Source organism: Thermobia domestica, chromosome 1, assembly GCF_964235325.1.
Source record: "Thermobia domestica chromosome 1, izTheDome1.hap1.1, whole genome shotgun sequence".
Lineage (NCBI taxonomy): Eukaryota > Metazoa > Arthropoda > Insecta > Zygentoma > Lepismatidae > Thermobia > Thermobia domestica.
In genome coordinates this window covers 69,081,158-69,105,516 of record NC_137454.1, presented here as the reverse complement: position 1 = coordinate 69,105,516, position 24,359 = coordinate 69,081,158, and the positions used below count along the sequence as shown (strand labels likewise).

General features: G+C 35.3%; 1 protein-coding gene across 4 annotated transcripts in view; it reads right to left on the bottom strand.

Annotated features, from left to right (window-relative positions):
• Positions 1-24,359, bottom strand: part of LOC145685785 (ATP-binding cassette sub-family A member 2-like) — a 203,752-nt gene that overhangs the window by 128,385 nt on the left and 51,008 nt on the right. For all 4 annotated transcript variants that reach the window (XM_081758317.1, XM_081758345.1, XM_081758336.1 and 1 more), the window contains exons 3-5: positions 9,217-9,310; positions 8,765-8,876; positions 5,387-5,544 (exon numbers count right to left, since the gene is read on the bottom strand). In XM_081758317.1, coding sequence (XP_081614443.1) covers positions 5,387-5,544; positions 8,765-8,876; positions 9,217-9,310 — 364 coding nt within the window. The remainder of the gene's footprint in view (positions 1-5,386; positions 5,545-8,764; positions 8,877-9,216; positions 9,311-24,359) is intronic.

Sequence of the window (24,359 nt, the reverse complement as noted above, 5' to 3'; positions counted from 1 at the left end):
GAGACTATGCAACGGTTAATAACTGGAATTAAACAGAAACTACGTTCATATGTACGACGGGACGTGTAAGTTGTATTTTCTTTGTCATGTAGATACGTAGAGGTTCTCTATTAATAAAAATGTGGGTTTGCTTAACTTTTTATCTTTTCTTCTGACTTTCCTGACATATGCAATGTTGCTAACTACTTTTCGATACACTCCTTATATTATTCTCATTGGTGCAATCCCCTTGTAGTTTCAACAATATGAAACTGAAGTATCGAGCTATCAGAAACATATATTTCCTTTAGCCTTGCACGAATGTACCTACTTTTGCGAAGGAAAATACAGAAAGTGTCCCTTGGGAGAGCGATTTTCCGTATAATTCCAAATAACCGTAATTATTTCATACAACAGGGTGTCTACTATTTCAGACAAATAAAATTCTATGACTTTTCCAGGTTTTCCAGACCAAGACAGAAAATTTTCCAGACTATATTTTGGTGAAGTTAAGTAACAGCTATTCTCTAAACACTTGTCGTTTTATAATATCTGTTCTCTTAGTTGCAACAGCTGTTATAAAAATATGAACAACGCTTAAATAAGTACCTATTTATTCCTGGCAAGAACAATATTGTTAAATACAATGTATTGTTTGATGGCCTCCCATCTCCCCTTATAGCCACTTCTCTCCGCTACTTGTTTCAATACAACTATCTATCTATCTATCTAGCTAGCTAGCTATATATATATATCAAATACAAAAAGTGTGAATGATGAAACATACATAGTAATACACATAAATGCGTATAAAGATTTTACATTTTATACCACGTACTTGTGAGGTACACTCAGTTACATAAATTGAATTATTTAAGTGATTTACTTCTATTAGATTTTTTACTATTTCAGGACATAAAGTAGGATAATACACAATAATATATGGATACTAACAAGAATATCGTTGCGATATACAAATACTGACAAACATTGTGGATTTTAGTATTCTAGATTATAAAAGTATTTTATATTTAGTATTTCTATGTAGAATACTAAATACAGAATTTTCTTATAATCTAGAACACTAAAATCTACAGATGGTGATCAGAAAAATGGAAACACCTGTAGTTGGCAACACGTCAGATGTATGGGTTGGCAGTGGTGTCGTGGTGCTCGCAGCGCCGGACGGCTGGTGGTTGTGTGTTAGGTTGGTCTCCATACTACGTCAGGCGCAGTGCAACAGCAGTGTCCAGTGGCTGCAGCAGACGGAGGTAGTGTAAAATAGGAGACCTCTCAGATTTTCAAAGAGGGCAAATTGTTGGTGCGCGGTTATGTGGAGTGAGTGTGACGGCAATGGCTACTGTGTTAGGTGTGTCGCGTGGGACAGTGTCAAAGGTGATGACGGCCTACACAACACACGGGAAAACCATATCGGGGAAGCGGAACAGTGGGCGGGAGAAAATCATGAGTGACAGGTCACGCCGGTATTAAAGCGCATTGTCACACAGAACCGTCGTGCCACTGCGGAGCAAGTGACGGAGGAACTCAATCAGCACCTCCCCCACCCTGTTTCGACAATCACAGTCCGCCGTGAATTACATAACATGAACTTACGGGGTCGTGTTGCACGGGCCAAACCGCTCATCAGGGACCATAACGCTTCCGCACGCCGCAAATGGTGCCGCGACCATGCAACTTGGGTCGTTGAGGACTGGAAACGTGTGATATGGTCGGATGAGTCATCCTTCACCCTATTCCCAACCACGGGCCGTGTTTATGTGTGGAGAACGCCCAAAGAAGCTTATGATCTGCAGTGTCTCCGCCCAACTGTGAAACATGGCGGCGGCTCGGTGATGCTGTGGGCCGCCATATCATGGTTTTCACTGGGTCCTGTGTCACACTTAGCGGACGAATCACTAACAACGATTATGTCACAATTTTAGGAGACCACTTGCATCCTATGGTCTAGATGTTGTTCCCGGACAATGACACCATCTTCCAGGTTGATAATGCACCCATTCACACAGCTGGCGTTGTTGCAGCGTGGTTTGAGGAACATCGGGATGAAGTTCAACACTTCCCCTGGCCCGCCCAATCCCCAGATCTCAACGTAATTGAACATCTGTGGTCCGTCTTGGAAACACGACTTCAGCGACGATTTCCACCTCCATCCTCTCTCACAGAACTGGCCGATGCCTTTCACGAGGAATGGTGTAAAATTCCATTTGCTACCATTCACGACCTCTATGTCTCCATCCCACGTCGCATCAAGGCTGTTCTGAAGGCGAAAGGTGGCCCGACACCATATTAATCTGGTAAGTTGCAATTTCGTTCAGGTGTTTCCATTTTTCTGATCACCATCTGTATATGAGATTTCCAATTATGATCACATTACTGAATCTTTCTCTTAAGGTTTTTCATGTGCTCATCAACTTCGTTGATTTCTTTTGCTGCGTTCTCAAGGATTTTTTTCCTTCTTTTTCTTCAGATTTTCCAACTCTGCAGCTGCGCTTTCTTTCTTTCAAACGATTTCTTAGTTGTTGTCTGCTTCCTTCCGAGAGCCTCTTTCCATTTGGCATTTACATTTCTTGCTGCATGAATTAATTGTTTTGAGATTGGCATTGCCTGAACACCTGCGTGGAACATGACAGCTTCATGTATTATTCTCTGCGAAACTAAAAGACTTCGTGTAGATTATCCACAATAACTCTTTATTCAATCAGAAAGTGCGTTCAACGGAAGCGTTTCCATATGATAACACTAGAATTATCTTGAACGCTGAAAAGTTGTTGTTGGTGTTAGTGTTGTCAAGAATGAAGAACCACAAGTGATTTAAACGATTCTCAGTCACGTCAAAATTCTTTATTTTTGTGATAACTGAATCTTGAGTACAAATTACACTGTAGAGTCGTTTTACTTCATCAGTAGCAGGGTCAGACAAATGTTGATTCTCTACAAGAACTTCCAATGCTACGGCTATTTGTTCCTCCCCTAGTCTCTTGTGTAAAACTGAATCGGGAGAGAGGCATACAGCACCATTAAGTAAGTCTGTATTTAAATGCCAATTTACACAGAATCTTCTTACAAAAGCCCGTTAAAATATGCAAACAATTCATCCGAAAACGAAGGATATCCAGTTCAGGTAACGTCTCTGATTTCAATGCTGTAAGTTTTGCAAATCCGACATCAACCTGCTTAGCCAAACATGGATCCTTACTACCATCCTCTAGGCAAATTTTCAATAGTTCTTCAGAACTTGCTGCTTCGGTCACAATGATTTTTTAACAAATCTAATCATACGGGACTTCAAAAGTTTAAGTATTAAAACTTACTTAAACCATAAAGAAAACGAAGCATTGGTGAGTCTGACTGAAATTTCGTAAGAAAAGGTTAAGTGTCCGCTGCAACGGTTTGAAAGAAAGCTAATCTAGCTCCAAGCAAAGAATCTTTCAGACATGATTTAACAATTTTAAAGCTGTTACAAGATGGTTCCCAATTACTACTTGAAACTGAATCGACATACTTCTTCAAGTATGGTAATAATCGCTGAGCTCTATCTGCTACATTTACGTTTTCTATAAAAAATATGAGCACTTGCTAGAAAAAAATATCTTATTAAAAAGTTACAAGCATACCAAAAATATTCATAGAAACTACCTGCAAAGTAATAGTAAACATCACAAAAGACACATGGAACGCCAAACTGCTCTGATAATAGAATATGGAGGAAATGGAATATGAGTTTCAAATCTAACTAATGCAGGTATGCATTATATTATAAATTACAGTTAACCATATATAGTTAGGATCTAACTTATCGCTACATTGAAATCAACAAGATCAGAACAAGTCACCGGTTGATTGGGGGTCACCGGATGTTATAACCTAGCTACACCCCTGGACATGAGGATCATTTTTTAAAGTGGAAATCAGAAACCACGAGCTCCATAAGCAAGGCTGCCAACTTCTTTCAGAAGTCTTCATTGTATGATGACTTCTGCTGTAGTGAAAAGTTGTTATCCAAACATTTCGCAGATAAAATGTAAAAGCAATGAAATAAACCTAACTTTATTAAAAAATTTCCAAAATATACTGACACTTCCCTGACTTCTCCAGAAATTATAAAATTCCCTGATTTTTCCAGGTTTTCCATTTTTTCCAGATTAGTAGACACTCTGATACAAGGCTTCTATGGCGTGGAATATAAGTTTTGGACTGGTTTTAAATCTTCAACATGTTCTGGTACCAATAGGAATTAGAAAAAAAATCATAATTCACTGATTAGTCTGTTTTGTGATGCTATCTACATACGTCAGCAGTAAAATGGTTATCTCCACTTTCTCCCTTTAAGCTATATTTTGCTATTTTATAAAACCATCGTTTGTTGTTCTTCAATGAAAAGCTAGGAAATTTTTAGGGAATGTGAATGTGAAGAACTTTTACCTGGACTCCCCTTTGGGCGTTAGGTAACCAACCTGGACTCGAAATCAGAAATTGATTATTCGTTTACGATCTAATGGATGGGTGAAGTATTGGTGAAGTATGGGTCATTTCCGACAGTACTTCCTGCATCATTTTCTCCGGTGGGTTCCAAAAATGAGCTACATACCGAACTAACAATGGTTATACTTTGTGTTAACTTATAATGAGAGACAATTGCAATTTTTGTTTAAATTTCCGAAAGAAAGAATTTTAAAGAATAATAAAGCGAAGATAAGGAAACGTATATAGATAAAAATTACTGTAATTGGTGGGTAGAATATAGTTCTTTTCATTTGTTATGAATTAAAACAAATTCTAGTACATAACTGCGTACATAACTGCATTGGTATTAATTGCACTCTCCATATTCGTCAAACGAAGCTAAATTGTGTTTGGAATAAACCACATCCTTCTATACTGAATTAATTTCAATAAACATAATAATCAAAACCTGGGCGAATTAACCTGTAACTTTCAGTTGAAACACTTGTTAGAATAATCAAAGTGTTTTGCACTTTATCCTCCTTCAAATAAGAATGTTTCCCAATTCCGAATCATCACCGGTCGTCTTCATAATTGGCATAAACGACAGTAGTGAATATGTAATACAAGATGTGATACCAATACAACATACCTAGGTATATACTCTTAAGAATATAATTTTAAAAAATAAATTAAGCCTAGACGACCAGAAAATAGTTCATAAAATATTTTCAATTATTAACTATAATCGAACATGATTCAAGATATGCTTGGAATGCATTGTATTAAAGTTTTTTTTCTCTCATTACACAAAATTTAAGTTTTTTGGGATTATTTTTGTCTCTTAAATACTACATAAGCAACCAATTGCAAAAGTAACATAATCACAAAAACAAATAAAATTATATAATTAAGAAATATAATATATATAGTTCGAACTTACCTCCAGCATTTTGGAACTTGTCTTGTAAAGCTACAGGGTCTTCAATAATACTTTCATAAATTGAAGGTATTTCGCCTAATTCTTTTAAAGTAAACCCAGGTCTAAAAAAGTTGTTATCCTCCGCCACCGAATTTAGCTGCGTTAGAAACTCTGATACACTAAAATTGATATACAAAACATAAGAATTCTACCGTTATAATTATTTTTAAAACCACATCACATGTAAATGCGTGATTAAACACGTACCATACAGTAGTTAAAATTTTTAAAATATTCGTAATTCACAATGTATATACGGTATATTATAGTATTAAGCAATTGTACAATATTATAATCATTAAACGCGGAAAAAATCTGTCCAAAGAAGACACACATACCAATCGATAGATCTATTGAGCTGAACAAAATTATAATAGGCAAATGCAAAAACTCATGGGCACTTTTTGAGGTTTTTTTTAAATCCTAAAAGAATTACGCTGAACGATAACCACACAGCCTGTTAAGGTGAAACTTTTACTGAGGTATACTATCATCAAACTTTTCAACATGACACCAGCAAGAAGACAATACACACCATAGTTAATCAGATATACTCCAAAATTACCATTAACTCTAAAATTTTAATTTCTGTTTCACTATAATATTGTTCAAAGGTAACAAATATATCAGTAGATAAATTAAGGAAAGTTAAACAAAATGACATACTTTGAATAGACTGCATTATTTTAATAACATGACAAAAACTGGCTCCCCTTTTTTGTCGAGAGAAAATTCTCAGAAGCAGTTTTCGAGAAAGCCAAGCTAAATGAATTTTATGGCGCTAAAAAGCATGTCGTTCGTGGCCAATAATATATGACAAGTTTTTTATTCTACTGGTGAGGCGAATATTCGGACACAAGAGAAATGGGAATGTGGAATGGTGGAAACTTCATAACGAGAAACTACATAATCTATACCATTTACCAAACATTGTTAGAGTCATTAAGTCTAAGAGGCTCAGGTTGGCAGGTCTTATAGCCAGACTGGAAGAAAGTAGGAACGCTTTCAAAGTTTTTACTGGAAATCCAACCGGAAAACGTCCGTTGGGAAGACCTAAGTGCAGATGAGAGGACAATATTAAGATGGATCTCGCAGGAATAGGAGTACAGAGTAGAAACTGGATTCAGTTGACTAAGGAGAGAAGTCAAAGGAGAGCTTTTGTGAATGAGACATTGAACCTCCAGGTTCCATATATCATAGAGTTAGTTTTATTCTGTTGAAGCACATTGTAGCTATAGTTGTTTGTCTTCTATCAGTGTCACACATCCTTTCTAATAGTGCACAAACAATCCACCTAACACTTATGTACACACTACTTCTAACTAATGGCATTGTACGACGCAGAATATTAGAATTATCCACCTTAATATAATATTATAATGATTATAAGTTATTGTTTTTGTGGTGTTCCCTTAACGTAACTATGCTGTTTCCGAACAGTATACGAACGTCGTGCTATCGTCAAAAAAATCCTACCATCTGTATACATGAATATTGTAATATCCCGTACATGGATACATTTACAAACAATCAACACATACTTATATTGATAAATAACATCACATGCGTCCTACTACAAACAACTACAGTGGCAGACAACAGGACTACCAGCCACACTGGAGCAGCTATAAAACCACATCTGGCATCAGTCTACGACTGGTCAACTTCACTCTCTTAGCTTGCATGGAGCTTTGAAACTATCTAACCTAAGCCTTTTAGCTTGACTGGAGCTCTAAGGACTTCTAAACCACCCCCACTCTGCTTGCCTAGAGCATTGTTAGCTCTGTTGCTAAATTTAAAAAAGAACTCCAAAAATATTTATTACAACATTGCTTTTACTCGATAGAGGAATACATGAACTGCTAAGTGAATAGAAATGTTACATGATGTACACCAAATCAGTGTCATTATTTGCTTTTAGCATTAGATATTTGTTTGAGAATTTCTAAACACACTGCAAGTAATAATTGCTTACTCTAAGTTTATTTTTAACAACGATGTCATGCAAAATGTACAGTGTAATAAGATGTACGAAGTAAGGCTTAATTATTTACCTAGTGTGTGTAATTTTCACTATTATTGTTTCTTTTACTTTTGTATTCATATATAAATGACGTGTCCACTCCATATGCATTGTAATACAGTGCTAAATGTATGAAAAAAGGACGAAATAAATACAATACAATACAATTGTGGGATTCCTAACCTCAGCCACCCACCTTGCGTGGAGCTGTGTGGCTTTCTAACCTCTCTCTACTTGCGTGGAGTATTGAGAATCCTAAATCCACCTCACTTAGTTTGGGTGGAACTCTGTGGGGATCCTTTCCTAGGCTGCCTGAGCCTTGGGACACCTTTTTATCCTAGTTATTAAGAGAATTTTATATTATAACAGGAAACTTCGTAATAAAATTGGTAGTGGGAGAAAACGATTCCCGTGTGTGATTGCTCTACATTCTACCTGTTTAGCAGAACTTTACAATATTCCTATTGGTTAGAATTACTAGTTGGAATATACCTCCTTATGATAACTAGCCATCATGTTGACACAGGATACTCTAGTAACTTCATCCCACAATACTAAGCTGAGTTACAAAGTGTTAGATGTGTGTCTTACATCAGGTATAAAACGAAGCGTACTCAAAATACTTCCGCAAAATCTACACAATTTACACACTACATAAATTTATTTTTAAAAAATCTGAATTTTGTAAAGCATGTGAAAATTAAACAGGTATCGATATTCAGTAATACTTAGTTTTAAATTGTTCAAATGTAACAGAATAGTTTGCGTGCTGTGAATAACAGTCATAATAGTGAACGACAGAAAATGCATTGTAGTCACCGCAATGATTATAAAAATTAAGGAACGATTTTGAGGATCACGGTTCTTATCATTAGCGTTTATAAGTCTGAAGCAAGTTAGCAGAAAACACTTTCAAAAATGAGAAAAGGTGAAGGAATAAAGCGTAATCCAAAGCTACTAATAAATTTCACGTAACAGACCTTTTTTTTTTAAAAAAAAAAAAAAAAACTACAATACTGCTGATATTTGGAAAGATAGAATAATAATAATAGTGATCAGTCTCTAGCTTTACAGTGAGCAATCATGGTTCATTTCCCAGTGTTATGTGACGTGAAGGTTTGTAGTTGCTTCAAATTACGTTCTTATTCCTTCACTTTTCCATTTTTTTTAAAAAAAAAAAAACTTTTTTCAGACTTATAGAAGCTGGTGATGTTTTCAAAAAAGTTTCTTAGTTCTTATAATTATTGCGGTGGGTACGAAGAATTTTCTGTCGTTTACTATCCTCTTCAAATGTAAATTTGTAGTTTAGTCCTTACGTAGCATTTGGATAAACGTAGAAACCATTTTCATCTACAGGGGCTCTATCACAAAAAGCTTGCATCACTGATATCACGCCAGCACTTGGCAAAGGCCGCACAGGAAAAGTTCCTACAATTACAAAAGAAAATTCAACATAAATATTATGTTTTCGATCAGAATTAGTATACGTATAACTTAACATTGCATCCACAAAAAGAGAGAGAAGACACCGATTTAAAAAGAAATGTACACTATTATGTCAATTGTTATCTATCTAGGAGGATGGATTGAAAAATCCTTGTTAATGATGTGTGTACAATAAGACCTAAAATGAAACATTAATAAAAATATTCTAATGACTCTATAATTCTCTGGTGTATCCTGATTAATATTAATACTATTCTATGCCTAATACTGATACTACAAATTATTATTATATTTGGAGTATGACTATAGAAAAGAATCTTACTTGAATTCACAGGAGATGCTGGTTGTTTCCGTCTAATGGCGATCAGAATAAAGAATAATACGAGTGGAATGAATAGTTCAAATAATAGCACAATCTGAAAAATAAAATGAAATACATTGTCAACAAAACTGCAAACAGAAATTTAACAAGTCCATTATTTTTAACATATAATTTCACGAATTTATTTTTATCACCCGACTTTTGAATTCGTGGGGCAGCTGGCATCATGAGAAAGCAAGATTTGTCCAAAAGTCAATGACGTACAAATCATGAATCTAAAGTAATAAGGGCACGAGCACAAGCTTCCTAACATCTATGATTTGTTGTTTTGCTTTTTTAATTTTACCAATTTCGTACACAGGATTCGATTTTCCCTCCTTTATATCTACTATCCATATTTCAATAATTCGAAAAATATTTAGGCAAGAACATCCAAGAAACAACGGTGCCGATTTTCCAAAATAAACGTGGGTGCATATCAATGGCGGCACGTTTTATATGTTTTCAGAGGAGTCTCGAGATTTTTGATTGATTTCCTTTTAGTTAAAATCTTTTATGAACCAAGTCATATAGGGATGTGCTCGATTCTATTCACAATATAATTATTTTTTTTTTATTGTAGGAACTGCCTTTGACTAGTCTAGAAACAGGCAAGGAAGGGGGGAGTGTATTGCTTGATTGACTTTGCACAAGCATATTTGAAACAAACAATTGTTTACAGGTTAGAAATTTTAACTTCCGTCTCAATTGCTTATTATTTTTTGATAGTGGCAAGTGAGTAATATTTATTTTGTTTCTATCAAACTAAAAATTTTGTGGGTGCTGGAGCCCCGGAGCACCCACGTAGTCGGCGCGCATGCCAAGGAAGATTTTTCTCTTTAAGTGCTAGCACTCTAGACTTTCCTAGGGACGTTCCGAAAAATAAAACTCCTTTTATGAAAAGACAATCAGGGAATACTCCCGAATTTTGCAAACTGGAAGTGCATGTGGTGTCATTAGAAAAAGAAAAGTTAATTCTGAAGAAAATAATGTACAAACTATGCATCTAATGCAATTAGGATAAGAGCAGGAGGTTCTAAAGTATAAAATTATAAAACACAAACCTAAACATACGTGTTTCCTATGTGAATGTATAAAATTTCCTTTTCAAGCCCATCATTTTAGAAGAATCTGTCCTAATTACGGTTAGTAGAAGATTCTAGCTTGTTACAACTATCGCACATAGTTGTGAAGCACTTCTACAGCGGTACTGCATTTCATCACAGATTCCTTTATGAATTTCCTCAGCGCTTTGCTCACCATATGAACAGCCATAAGGAAAAGAAAATATTTTCTCCTTGCTTTTTCATCATTTGATTTTAAGTTTAGCATTCCTTTCAGCAGTGGGGTTATATGAGATATGGACCTAGTGGGACCATATCAGCTCCTGCCAGGGTTCGAATCCGGGTCTCCCATGCCAAAGGTGCGTACGCTTCTTCTTGCTTTTAAAGATGCGTAAAAGGTAAAGAACCATAAGATGCACAAAGGGTGCTGGATATAAGGCTCCACATTTTCTACATGTTGGCACATACAGATGTTCAGAACTAGCCAGGGCTATGCGATATCCAGACTTATATATCAAATATATTGACAAATTATTAAGGTTTGATAAATGTATCGAAATATCAAAAACATCGATTATCAAAATATAGAAACAATATCGAAATATGCTGAAATACTGAAATATTGAATACCAAAATACCATAGAAGTACAGATTATCAAAAAATATCAAATTCTCGAAAAATCTAATTACTGGAAATCAAGAATTATTAAGATAGTGGATATCAAAATATACGAGGGTTATTTATTTTTACACGTTTCTAGTCTTTAGCGGCATCTATGGCCGTAAGCCCGTCACGTATGAGGGACGACGTCCCTCGGCGAGCTCATTATCAGAGCAAGTGAGTAAGGAAGGGACGAAGCGATTTAGGATCTTAAGTTCAGTACCGTCTCGGCATTTATCTGGTGTATACGAGGAAAATTCAGGAAAAATCTCACTCAGGATGGCTGGTCTGAAAAAGCTCTTACACATTTTCGACCGCGTGTCCCACTTGAAATTGAAACCGGGACCGCTCGCACCACGAGGGTTATTATTAAAAGTAAGATACGTTGTCAATACCGTTTGGAATTTCACGCGCCTCTGATGATAAGTGCGTGTGCAAGCTCTTGCCATCTCCTATGTAGCTCTCGTAAATTGATAGCTCTCGTAATAAAAATGTAATTAGAACTGACGACGGTATTACCAAATTGACTGTGTTCCGTTGCGAAAATAATGCCATTAGCAGTTGGTAATAATAACTAAGCATGGCTTATTTGATGTGACACTGATCTGTTCTGGACGGAAGTATTATTATTATTATTATTATTATTATTATTATTATTATTATTATTATTATTATTATTATTATTATTATTATTATTATTATTATTATTATTAGCTGAATCTGCGTGAGCATGAATCTCCTTCCTACTTCCTCACTGCATTTCTACATCTCCTTTTACATACACAAGTAAAAAAAAAAAAAAAAAAAAAAAAAAAAAAGAGGATTAACAAAGAGAGTGAACTGCTATAGACCAACATATAAATGTACCATTTTAATGTGTAGATGTTTGAGTTGTGGCAAGCTTGGAGAAGTCATAGATAATATCAAATGGAAATACTTTTTTCTTTTATAAATCCATATTCGAGTACGCCTCACTGCACTCTACAGGTTTTTAAAGTTTCTAATATACAATAGGTTTTGCCGTTCAGATTACAGCAAAGACCTGTAACGTCCGTCAACCTGTTATACGTAGCTCTTCTGCTGGTTGCCTAACAAGGATGTCAACTTTAGCAACGTTTTTGTGGGCTTAAAACGACTTCTAAAGCGTTAAATAGAAAAACGACGGCTCGTTTTCTCCAAAATTTGAATAAGAACTGATAAATCTCCACAAAATTTGGAATTGACCACCAAAAACGGGCCGTTTCTAGAGTTTGTGGCTTCCGAGACTCATTGTTAGACTTCGGATTTTTGCATATTTGCATGTTTTTTTCTTGATGTAATATTGATATGCTCTTTAAACAGAAATTCGTTTCAGATGTTTTGGGATAAGATAGCAGAGTTTTCTAGTGCATATATGTACATATTTTGGAGGTTAGTGCATGTTTATATCGTTAATGCATATAAATGCATATTTAAAGGAACAACCAAATTTATAACTTTTAACATCTAACAACTTTATCCATAAATGGAATTTAAAGTTTCTACTATAAATAGACTCAAGATCTTTAAATGGTTCATTGTTGTAGATTTAGAATATCTTCCAAGGCAATGTGAAAGGAGAATAAGAAAGGAGTGAGTAATTCATCTTCCTGGCAATGATGGGTGACTGTCACCATTTTGGAAGAAAATATAAGTAACGGTGTCAAAACACTTACAACAAAATTTCTACGTCACCTATCTCGGATCTTTTGCTATTGTTGTGTGTGAGTGTGTGGATTTGGAATTGTGTGGTCCTGTAACAGTATAAGAATACCAAAAGAAAAATCTGGGTCCATTTAGTTGTGGTGCGACGTCTTCAAATTTGAATTTCAACAAGCTCAGAGTTTTGTCCAATTTTTGTCCACCCAAGAAAAAAAATTGTGACATTTAAATAAACGAGAGAGGGCCATTTCAAAATTTCGGCCACTTAGATCACCTGTAGTGCATCTTCAAATTCGAATTTTAATTACCTCAGAATTTTGTCGAATTTTTGAACATTTTTGTACCACCAAGATTAAATTCCGTACCATTGAAATAAACCAGAGACAGTTATTTAAAAATTTGGCCACTTGGATCACCTGTAATGAAACATTTTCAAATTCGAATTTCAACTATCTTGGTGTACAAAATCTACAAAATAGGGAAAATTCTAAGCTAGTTAGAACTCGAATTTAAAGATGTCACATTTGTGGTAATCGAAGTGGCCAAAATTTTGAAATGGCCCTCCTTTGTTAATTTGAATGGTACAAATTTTTTGATGTACAAAAATATACGGAAGCTGGACAAAATTCTGGGTTAATTAAAATTCGAATTTGAAGATGTCGCACTATAGGTGATCGAAGTGACCCAAATTTTAAATGGCTCTGTCTCGTTTATTTGAATGGTACAATTTTTTTTCGTGGGTGGACAAAAATGGACAAAATTCTGAGCTAGTTAAAATTCGAATTTGAAGATGTCGCACTACAGGTGATCGAAGTAGCTGAAATTTTGAAATGGTCCTCCCTTGTTAATTTGAATGGTACAGTCCACAGCAAAAAACCTGCAACGTGAGCAAGTAAGTTTATTGTGAAACTACGCCTAACAGCACAAGGAATCAACATAACATCTAAGTGGCACAAATCACGCCAGGAGAAACCTCGGCGTTCTCCCCTGCACAACTATTTTGGAACAAAAGACTTCGTCGTTTCACAATAAACTTACATGCTCATGTTGCAGGTTTTTTGCTGCAGACTGTACAATGAGTTTTCTTGTATGGACAAAAATGGACAAAAATTGAAAAAAAGATGTCGCACTACAACTAAATTGGCCCGAAAAATCTTCTAGGAGTTATCTTCTGAAAACTGAAGTTGAGAGACGTTAACAATTCAAGAAGAAAATATATTTTGCAAAGTTGGTGCGAAACAAGTAATATTTTCAAAGTAAGCAAGCTTGTTTTCAGAAGAGGCCATTTCTATATTGTTCGACAGCAAAAGCTCAAATTTGAGAAGCGCTCTATTTTAGGCCTTCTTATATTTTCATAGCAGTTTCAAGTCTGGTAAGGAGTTTATACAACTATGAAACAACCTAGATGTGGCTTTTTTTTTTTTTTTCAACTCGACAGAGTTCATCCCAAAGAAACCGTTGAAAAATGTATTTCGGGAAGAAATGAACACTCCTTTTCAAAATGAGCTCTAAATTAATTAAAATATTTGCTTTACAAAATCTAAAATTTGTGGCAATAGTTACATTATAAGACAAGTTCCCGAGTTTTCCTTTAAGGAGTTTATGAGAGTGTTGCTTTGATTCGCACCTCGGTCTCTCGAAACGTAACTTTCCTACTAAGTCTTCTGTTATGTTTTCGATAACTTTACCTTCTTCCCATTCATACTCTTTGTCCCGCTCAAATCATTTTATTCCGTTTAAAGTATCAATATTATACAATATAAATTATTGCTGTTTGAAACGGACAATGTTACGCTAGAAGAAAATATTCTAGGATATACACATAATTGGATACACAAGTAATTTCAAATGGATTTATTTTCTTTTAAACACGAACATAATACAGTAGACCTAAAAGCTGTCTTCAACAGGCCCCTTAATAAACGGAAATATTCCACGGTCCCATGAATTTATAGGTATAAAAAAAAAAAAAAAAAAAAAAAAAGTGTTAAATTCTCTTGATAGGTGGAACCTGTGTTGCGAACGGATGTTAAAATATAATTTTTAATGGAAATTTTCAAGTTTCGGAATGCAGCATTTAGAAAAATTTTAGACATTCTGTGAGAGGTTAGGTATATGAACTACGTTGTCTGAAAAGGTCTTCGTTTACTTGTTACCCTACATATTTGACCTTTAGTCCACCGCCACATAAGGCGGCCCTAGATACCGTGCGAGTTTTTGAACGAAGTGCAATTTACATAGTTATTCCGAAATACCAATAACTCATTCTCTAGCTGGTCTAGAGATACGGAACAAGGAGCATAATATACACAACAGATCAAAAGAAAGCCAAAAATAGAGGTAGGAGCGCTGAAAAGGGCATAGCATCTACATTTTGTCTTGGCCTTTGAAACCATATGTAGGCTTTTTTGTTCATTGTAAATTTCATGTGCATTAATTCGTAGCATAAATAAATACTGTAACTGAGTACGGTATTCCTGTGTACAACATTTTATTTTATCTCACTATGTCCGTTATATGTGTGCACCTTATTTATTATTTTTTTTTTTTCATAGATCTATCATGGTTAACTTTAAAATCTTCAACGGAAATTTTTGCGAGTCCTGTTCAAATTTGCTAGGCAGGTTTTGTTATATGCTTATGCCGGAAATGTTTATATTTATTCTTATAAAGAATAAATGAGTATATTATTCTTTATACACAGAAACTTGGTGTATTCTATTTATTTGTAAATTATATATATATATATATATATATATATATATATATATATATATATATATATATATATATATATATATATATATATATATTGGTCTACGAATTAATTCGTGCGGTTGGTACGCACACATTGAAGCTGTAGTACAAACACAAAATACATAAATACCTTAAGAAAAATATTGTCCATCGCTAGCCACCACTTTCGCCCATCTGTCAGGCAATGTACGGATTCCGTGGCGAAAGAAGTCCTCATCCTTGGAAGCGATCCAGTCAGAGACCCATGTTTCGATATCTTCTGAAGAAGTAAACCGCTGTCCAATCAAATCGTTGTTCATGCAATCGAGCAAGTAGTAGTCCGAAGGAGCAACGTCTGGTGAATACGGCGGGTGGGGTAAAACTTCCCATCCGACATTTTCTAAATAGGTTTTGACCGGTTTTGCGACATGTGGGCGAGCGTTATCATGTTGAACAATAAGTTTATCATGTCTGTTCTTCCATTCTGGTCGTGTTCTGGCCAGAGCTTGCTTCAAACGCATTAATTGTCGTCGATAACGTTCTCCATTCATAGTTTCACCCGGTTGCAGCAGCTCATAGTACACTACACCTTTCATATCCCACCATATGCACAGCATAACCTTTGCACAGTGAATATCTCGTTTTGGTTGTGATGGACCTGGTTCACCTGGTTTCACCCAGGCCTTTTTTCGTTTAGGGTTCTCGTAATGGATCCACTTCTCATCACCCGTAATAATTCGATGCAGAAACCCCTTTCTGCTCTGTCGTTGAAGCAGCAATTCGCAAATGGTTTTTCGTCTTTCAACGTCTCTGTCTTTCAATTCATGTGGAACCCAATGTGACATCTTTTGAATCATTCCCATGGCTTTCAAGCGTTTGGAGACTGTTGTTTGATCAACGCCTAATGCTGCTGCAAGTTGTTCCTGCGTTTGACACGAATCCTGCTCGAGCAATGCTGTCAATTCTTCGTCTTGAAATTTTTTTGGCTGTCCAGCTCGCTCTTGGTCTGCCAAGCCGAAATCACCACTTCTAAACCGTGCAAACCACTTCTGACACGTTCGCTCAGCTAGAGCATGGTCACCATACACTTCCACCAAAATACGATGACTTTCAGTCGCACTTTTCTGCATGTTAAAGTAATGCAGCAGGACACCCCGCAAAAACACTTTATCAGGCACAAATTGCGCCATGTTCACTTAACTACAAACTGGTGTTGTTGACGCTTTAATCCACTGCCCTATACTACGAACGATACGCGATGACAGGGGTTTGCAACACATGTGTGGATACACGGAACTGTGGGACGCTCCGTTCGTTGCGCCATCTCTTGTCCACCCGCACGAATTAATTCCTAGACCAAATATATATATATTGGGTAATTTCGTTGCGATACGCACACCCCCAAATGTATTCTATGTGACCGTAAACACGCATTAGTGAAATAGCAGCTCTTTATGAAAACGTTAATCCGTGCCGACTTGACGACAGTCATGAAATGACGTTTCCACATTTTAATATAATTTAGAATTTATAACCGTGATAACGGAAAACCTAAAAGAGGCAGAGAAACAAAACTTTGCACGAAGGAACTAGAAAAAGAACGACATCTGCCCGTGTACTGATGAACATCATTGGATGAACATTGTTGTCAATCCAAGAGAAAGTTTTGTTTTTGTAAATGGTATGACCTAAATTGGATATCGTCATTGGAAGCAACAATGAAAATAAAGACAAAAGAGATTGTAAACGGAGATCAGTGTTGCAAACTTCCTGAGAAATAACGTGAAACATGTGTTGGCGGACACAGGGAGTGAGGTACTAACGTTTTATACACTTTAAATCAGATATTGACAAGAACTGTTTACGCTTACTCTAAGTGCGTTTGCACACGGCAACGATATCGGTGAAAGCGCCGATAATGTCGGCGGTGGAATAGACTTCAATGTACTCAAATCGTAGCTTGCACACGCCACCGATATTATCGGCCGATCCTCCGACACTCAGATGCTGTCGGCCAAGGCCCCGATATTGTCGGCGACATCGCCGACACCGGTTTTGTCGGGGGCAATGTTTTCTTATGATTGGATGCGCATGCGGCCGTGCATTGTCGAAGGAACTGGCCACAAACATAAAAGTAGCATTTTAATGCGTACAGTATACAAAACTGTATACAATTTATAAAATATGTTCTCACAGCGAAGCTAAAGACCTTTCTTATTATATCACATAATTGTCATGAAAATAATTTCCCTATTATTCAAACTAAAAGCGTCTAAATATTACTCAATCCGAAAGTCTCCAACTATTATAAACGAACCCTATCCCTCATGCCCTGCACCGTATCAGTGCAAATAACGAAATTTAACATAAAAAATGAAAGAACGAATTTTGCAATTTTAAAGAACTGATTTTTTATTTTTTAAAATTAAGCTCGGTGTCAATATAGTACACTTCGAGCTTACAGTATCTTACTTCTATTCTATATATAACATATATACCTATGATTTATTAAACTAAGATTAGTTAATATTACAAAGTACATTTAATTAATCTTTTCTGACCCCACTTGTAGCTTATACACTTCCAAGCGCGCCGACTATTGCAGAGCATGATGTCAGAAGCCTATGATTCGAGAATGAGTAATGATCTCGAATTTGTTTTGAAACAAAATAACTTATAGACATTTCTGCATATTTCGCACGCTACTCACATATGTGTATTTTTAATGTTTAAAAAAGTTTGTCTTCTAAAACTAATTAACTGCTTTTATAATCTTTAAGCTACTTCAACATATACTGAAATAGTTTATATATATATCAGTGCATTTTTTTAAGAAATCGCTACTGGGTATCCAGGCACAAAAGGGCCCTTGACACATACAGCAGAGATTTTTTAAAGTGCATTTTTGTACAAAGTACACTTTTGAAATAATTACATACAAAATGACGTATTGGTCAGACTTCTACTAACCGTTTCATTTCCAATTCAACACATCGCCATCAATACAAGAGCATTGCATGTAGCCCTACCTTTCCTACGAAAATAGAATGCATGCAGTGTATTAGAGATTTCGGCATTAGATACTATTAGGACAGTCCATTAATTGTGTAACGCTACACAGAATGAGAAAGGTTTTCAATTTGTTATGTTTTGTGACATAAGGGATTCTTTCTATCAATTTAACTGTCGCAAACTTTCAATCATTTTCTAGCATTTCAATCACTGTTCGTAAAATTACCAAACGAAAGGAAACATTTCTGGCAATATTTAGGAAAACTCGCACTGAAGAAAAAACGGAAAAGTACACAGTGACTATAATCTGAGTATTAGAGATTCTAATATCTGAGTATAAGGGAGAAAAGGGGATGGGCACAAAGGTAACCAGCAACAGATTTAGAAAAATATTTTGGTATGGGCTTCTCTTAGGAATACTTCGTGTTTAGAAATCTCAAAATACTAGGGGCGAGGCTTGAAGATTATGAGTAACGTTTAATTCGTTTTCTATAGAAATCCTAAAGTTTGGAGGATCTCAGCCCCTTCCCCGCAGGCGTAAATCTGCCACTGAAGGCAACTGTGCATTAAAGAGGTTCAAAGATTGTTAAAATCAGCTCTTTGTACTTAATGGACAATCTTACTTTCTTTCAAGTTTGTGCCATCTATTAATTATGTCAGAAAATGTGCTTGAACAAATCTCAATTACCGATATTGCCCATAACAGACACGAAATGTTTGGTTGCAAGGAAATAGACCAGGATAAAGCAGGTTAGGTTAAAGAGAACAATCTTTGGGAAGATTGCAATTGGGTAATAATGAAAATTGGAAATCTCTGGAAAGGGGACCAAATTACGAATGCACGAGCGTAGCTCAGGAATAGCTGAAAGCCAGTCTCAATAGGACTCTAAAATAACGACTTCAACATTATGTATGTATAATCAATGCACTCACATTGTCAATATATAATCCAACCTAAGCAAAAAATCAGAAGTTGTTTCATCAAAGTTTATAACTTAATATGCGTCGCATCAAATTAATATCAACAATATAGTGCATAGTAGATCAGTGTGACGGTAGGATGAGTGAAACAATCATGTGATGGTAAAGAATAAAAGGCAATCTGACTTTAAAGGGAAAAGCGCCTGTGATCGCTTCTTCTCAATAAAACGATATGGATTTTAGGAAATTTGATATTCAATTTTCTGCAGAAACCATACACGCAGCAAAACAAAACAAACATGGCAAGCCTAACTAGTCTGTCGTTCAAGTTCCTTCGTATTTACCATAATCTCCTCTTCAACAGATAGGTTAGCTTAGCCTCAAGTATGTTCTAACACGTGAGCCTACCTTATAGATGACAAACAATAATCCTGGCTTTGATTTCACGTAGCTACATTAATCATTCGGCGTGAGAGATTTTCACTTAAAAAACATCGTCGTTGACACACTGAATCAGCTGCTCCTTCTTGCTCTACATATCGCCGTTTCTGACCTAAGGTTGCTACGTCAGAAACACAACTGGCTATCGTTCCCCAACGCAACGCAAAGTGTTTCCCAAAAGTGTAAAAGGTCAATTTAAAATATTTTATCACAAATAATGAGTCTTAGTTGTAAAGAACCAAAACAGTATTGTAAGCTAAGTAAAAATTCCATTTTATAAAATTAGATATCCAAACAGCAAATTGTTTTCTTGTTATTTTCTCTCAGAGACTATTCAAAAGGTATATAAAGTTAAACGTCATTTGGACCGTTACATATGAGAGTTCGGCTTCAACCTTTCTACCTCTTTAGTCGGTCTATTAACTTTTTCTGTATTAGAGTATTGTAGAATGAAAGTGGTAGACAAATGAGTACGCAAAACGAAGGAACGAGGAATATCTGAAATTTCAAGAACAAAACTCTCCAATTTTATATTTATCCACAGAATACAAGCTAAGTCACAAAACCTAAGTATATTGAAGTAATTTCAAATGTACAGTAATTTATTGTTCAAGTACTCTCACAGTAATTTAAAGATTTATGGCGTGCACTGAGTATCCAAACTGCTGGGCCTGGGTATCCATTTGGATACAAAAAAGGTAGCTTAAAAAATGCCCTGATATATATATATATATATATATATATATATATATATATATATATATATATATATATATATATATATATGTATGTATGTATGTGTATGTGTATGTGTGTGTGTGTGTGTGTTATTCTAGATGAGAAACTGAAATGTAAACAATCTCAATTTTTGTCAAAAGGAAGTGCCAACATGCAACGAGATCTCGGAGAATGACAAACTTGGTCATATTATGCTAGTCAAATCGAGGGAAGAGATTGGAAGGGTTTCTCCTATCCAATAGACAGGAAGATACAGAAGTTTTCCACCTGGCCAATCTATACTAGAAAAATAGGAAATAGTAGGCTGAAAAATGTATTTTAAGGAAATAGATAATAGGAAAGTTCTCACTGGATTGGATCGACAAAAAGCAAGTGAAATAGAAAGCTTTTGTTTTTGTACCAACGAACCAGAAGTTTCTTATAGTTCATATAATTAGTTACTCGTAACTCCCAAATAAATAAGCTGATTTTTAGCAGTTTTTCCTAAGTTAAAATATAATTTACTTTAAAAATTTATTCTATTTGATCAATAGATTCATAACATGTCAATAAAGGAATTTCAAGATAGACGAAATTCAATTTTGAATATTACTGTCTAGTTCAACCACTTCTACTGGAAAAAAATATGTATTTTTAATAATCAAGGATAGAATTAACCCTTTCCGGATCCCGGCTTTTTGGGCTATTTTTTAGACTTTCAGTCAAGCAGCTACTGCATCGTCACTATTTATCCTAGGATCATGGTTCATACTTCATTCTCTTCAGAATAGAGCTGACTTTCAAATGGTACCACTTGCATGCTCATACCAATAGTAAATAACAGTTTTCAGTGCTTAAAAGTATTCGATAACGCTCTATGTATAGTCGTGTCCAATACAACTGGCCCTTATTTCCTTTCAATAATAGCTTTTTATATAAATGTAGTTTTGGAGGGAGAAGAGAGGGGGTTATAATAAACAGTCAAGGAATATCCCTTTTTCATTTAAAAGTATATAAGCCTATATACATACATACATATATATATATATATATATATATATATATATATATATATATATATATATATATATTCGTTTGTGTGTGTGTTTCAAAACAACACAGACAACGTTTGGGAGGTGATTCTGACACCAAGATAGGACAAAAAGTATATACCAATCTAGGTGCACAAATGCTTCCTTTCAGAGTTATAGGCTGCCGAAAACAGAAAAAAAAAGTGAACTTTAAAGGTCCATAGCTCCAAAACTATGGGACCTACCATAGTCGGATAAAGACTTATGTGCCCTATACGAATATCCAAGTTTCAAAATCCTGCGGTACTTCCACAACAATTTTTATAGAGGTAGTTGGTGAGTACTTCAAATTATTATATATGACCGTAGCCAAACTCACTCTGTGTGCGTGAGTATCTTAGGATCCTGAAACATTTGGATAGCGCACATATTAGTTCCTAAGTAAAGTCTTGATCCGACTACGGTAGCCTCCATAGTTTTGGAACTATTAACCTTTAATATTTATTTTTCATGTTTTCGGCAGCCTATAACTCCGGAAGGAAGCATTTGTGCTCCCAGATTGGTCTATACTTTTTCCCATACGTTGTCGGTGTTGTTTTGAAACACCCTATATATATGAAACTTGGATATTCGTATAGGGCACATAAGTCTTTATCCGACTATGGTAGGTCCCATAGTTTTGGAGCTATGGACCTTTAAAGTTCACTTTTTTCTGTTTTCGGCAGCCTATAACTCTGAAAGGAAGCATTTGTGCGCCTAGATTGGTATATACTTTTTGTCCTATCTTGGTGTCAGAATCACCTCCCAAACGTTGTCGATGTTGTTGTGAAAGAGATAGAGATTTAGCTTATTAATGCCTTCCATACTGCGCAATTTTGAAATAGAACCTTTATATATGTTGAATGTGTTAATTACACGGCATCTTTCATCCTGCATTCAAGAAGCACTTGATTCACTCACACTTGTGAATTATTTAACTAAAATAAATAATTAATAACCCACGGAATCCCTAAATAATAAACTTGTAAATTGTGCTATGCAATTGACTTGATACTAGAAGTCTGTGCATTTATATTCCAAGTCACTTAGAAAAACACATTCTGATAACACTAAAACAAGATCAAAGACTCGCCTGATAAAAGTTTAATTAGAATGGAGATCGTTATAACTGTCATTAACTCAACGTCAGTTAATAGTGTCGCATACCTACTTGACGTTATAGTCATTTATTTATTTCCAATTTGACCTTGAAATCTCTATTGCACTGGTTTCTATTTTTTTTTATAATTCTTGAGGATCAATATTAGTGGATTATTGAAGTATTTACTGGTGTTATTCTGTTACATTAAAATCTCACATATATAAAAAGCTCTTTTTCGGCGTATGTAATAAATAACAAAGTCGACTCATCATATCAGAAAACTATTACAACTCAGACTACCAGAATAACTTCAGGAATTATCCTGATCATTTCCACATGGGATGCACGGACCTACACTGGTTATTCATATTACTAGTATACTCAAAATGTGCATTTCATGTCCATTGACATTTAAGGTTTTAGAATGAATATTCAATGAACATAATATACTTGATTGTCCTCGAATATTCACGTAAAGGATATCAATTGGATATATACACATACAGCCCTTCCCGCTGGTTTAGTGGCTAGCGCGTGTGCCTTTAGTGTACGGGCTCCCGGGTTTGATTTCCGGTGGGAGAGCATTGAAATTCACATTCATGCCAGAGGTTTGGATCTCACCTTAAACTATAGGTGCGTTTCGTATAGCCTCGGTGCTAACAATAGACGCTAAACTTCAACAAAAATAATCGAATGCAATAATAATAATAGAACAATTATTTACTACAAATGTGTTTTAGTGATACTAATCTTATTTTGTAAAGTCGATTGACTGGATATTCATGAAATGTCCAAGCATGTATGTATATTCATGAAGCTCTACTAATATATAATATGAAATGATATTAGTTACAGCTATACAATATTAATATAGAGTACAAATTTAATATAATCTGCCCACGCGCAAATAATTATAGTATCTGATTTACTTACAAGGGACATCACTCAGATGTCCGGTTCCAATGAAATTTTGTTTTCTGATAGAGGATATGTATGCATTATTTGTGATGCCAGAAGTTTTTGCCATGGTGCATGTTTTCTACGTTTTTTTTTTTTTTTTAATTTTTAAGAGTTGTGATGTGGTTATTAGAGATTACTGCAGAAGTCTCTTACTATCCTTTGTAAACGGAGTGTTAATGAAAGAATAACCCTGTAGATACATATAAGGCCTAGGAGGAAGTCGTATGGAGGTATGGCCTTGACGGCAGCCATCTTGAAATCTGTCATTTTGAATTAAGGTCAAGTTTTTAAAAATGGGAATAGGGTAATATGATACATACTTTCGGGCAAGAATTTAATCAGAAAAACAATGGTAAAGTTAGTTTTAGGATATGCACATTTGGGGAAAAGTTACAGGCATATTAAATGTTTATACTTGCTATGTGCGTAAGTCCCTTACCTCCGCTTTTAATCCTTAATAATAATAAGTGAATACAAGCTTCAGTAATACATATTATGCCTAGAGGCAAGTGTTACCGTAAGAGTAACTTTGACAGCAGCCATTTTGAAATCCGCCATTTTAAATTAAAGTGAAGTTTTGAAAAATGAAAACCATAGCATGTGACACCTCATTTTAATAGCATTTTTTTTTTCAAAAAGCCAATGGTATGCTTATTTTTGTTCTATAGTTAACCAGTATGAATATAGGATTGCCTCTAATGTGTACCAAACGTCTATTATTCGATCTTTCAAATTGGCAA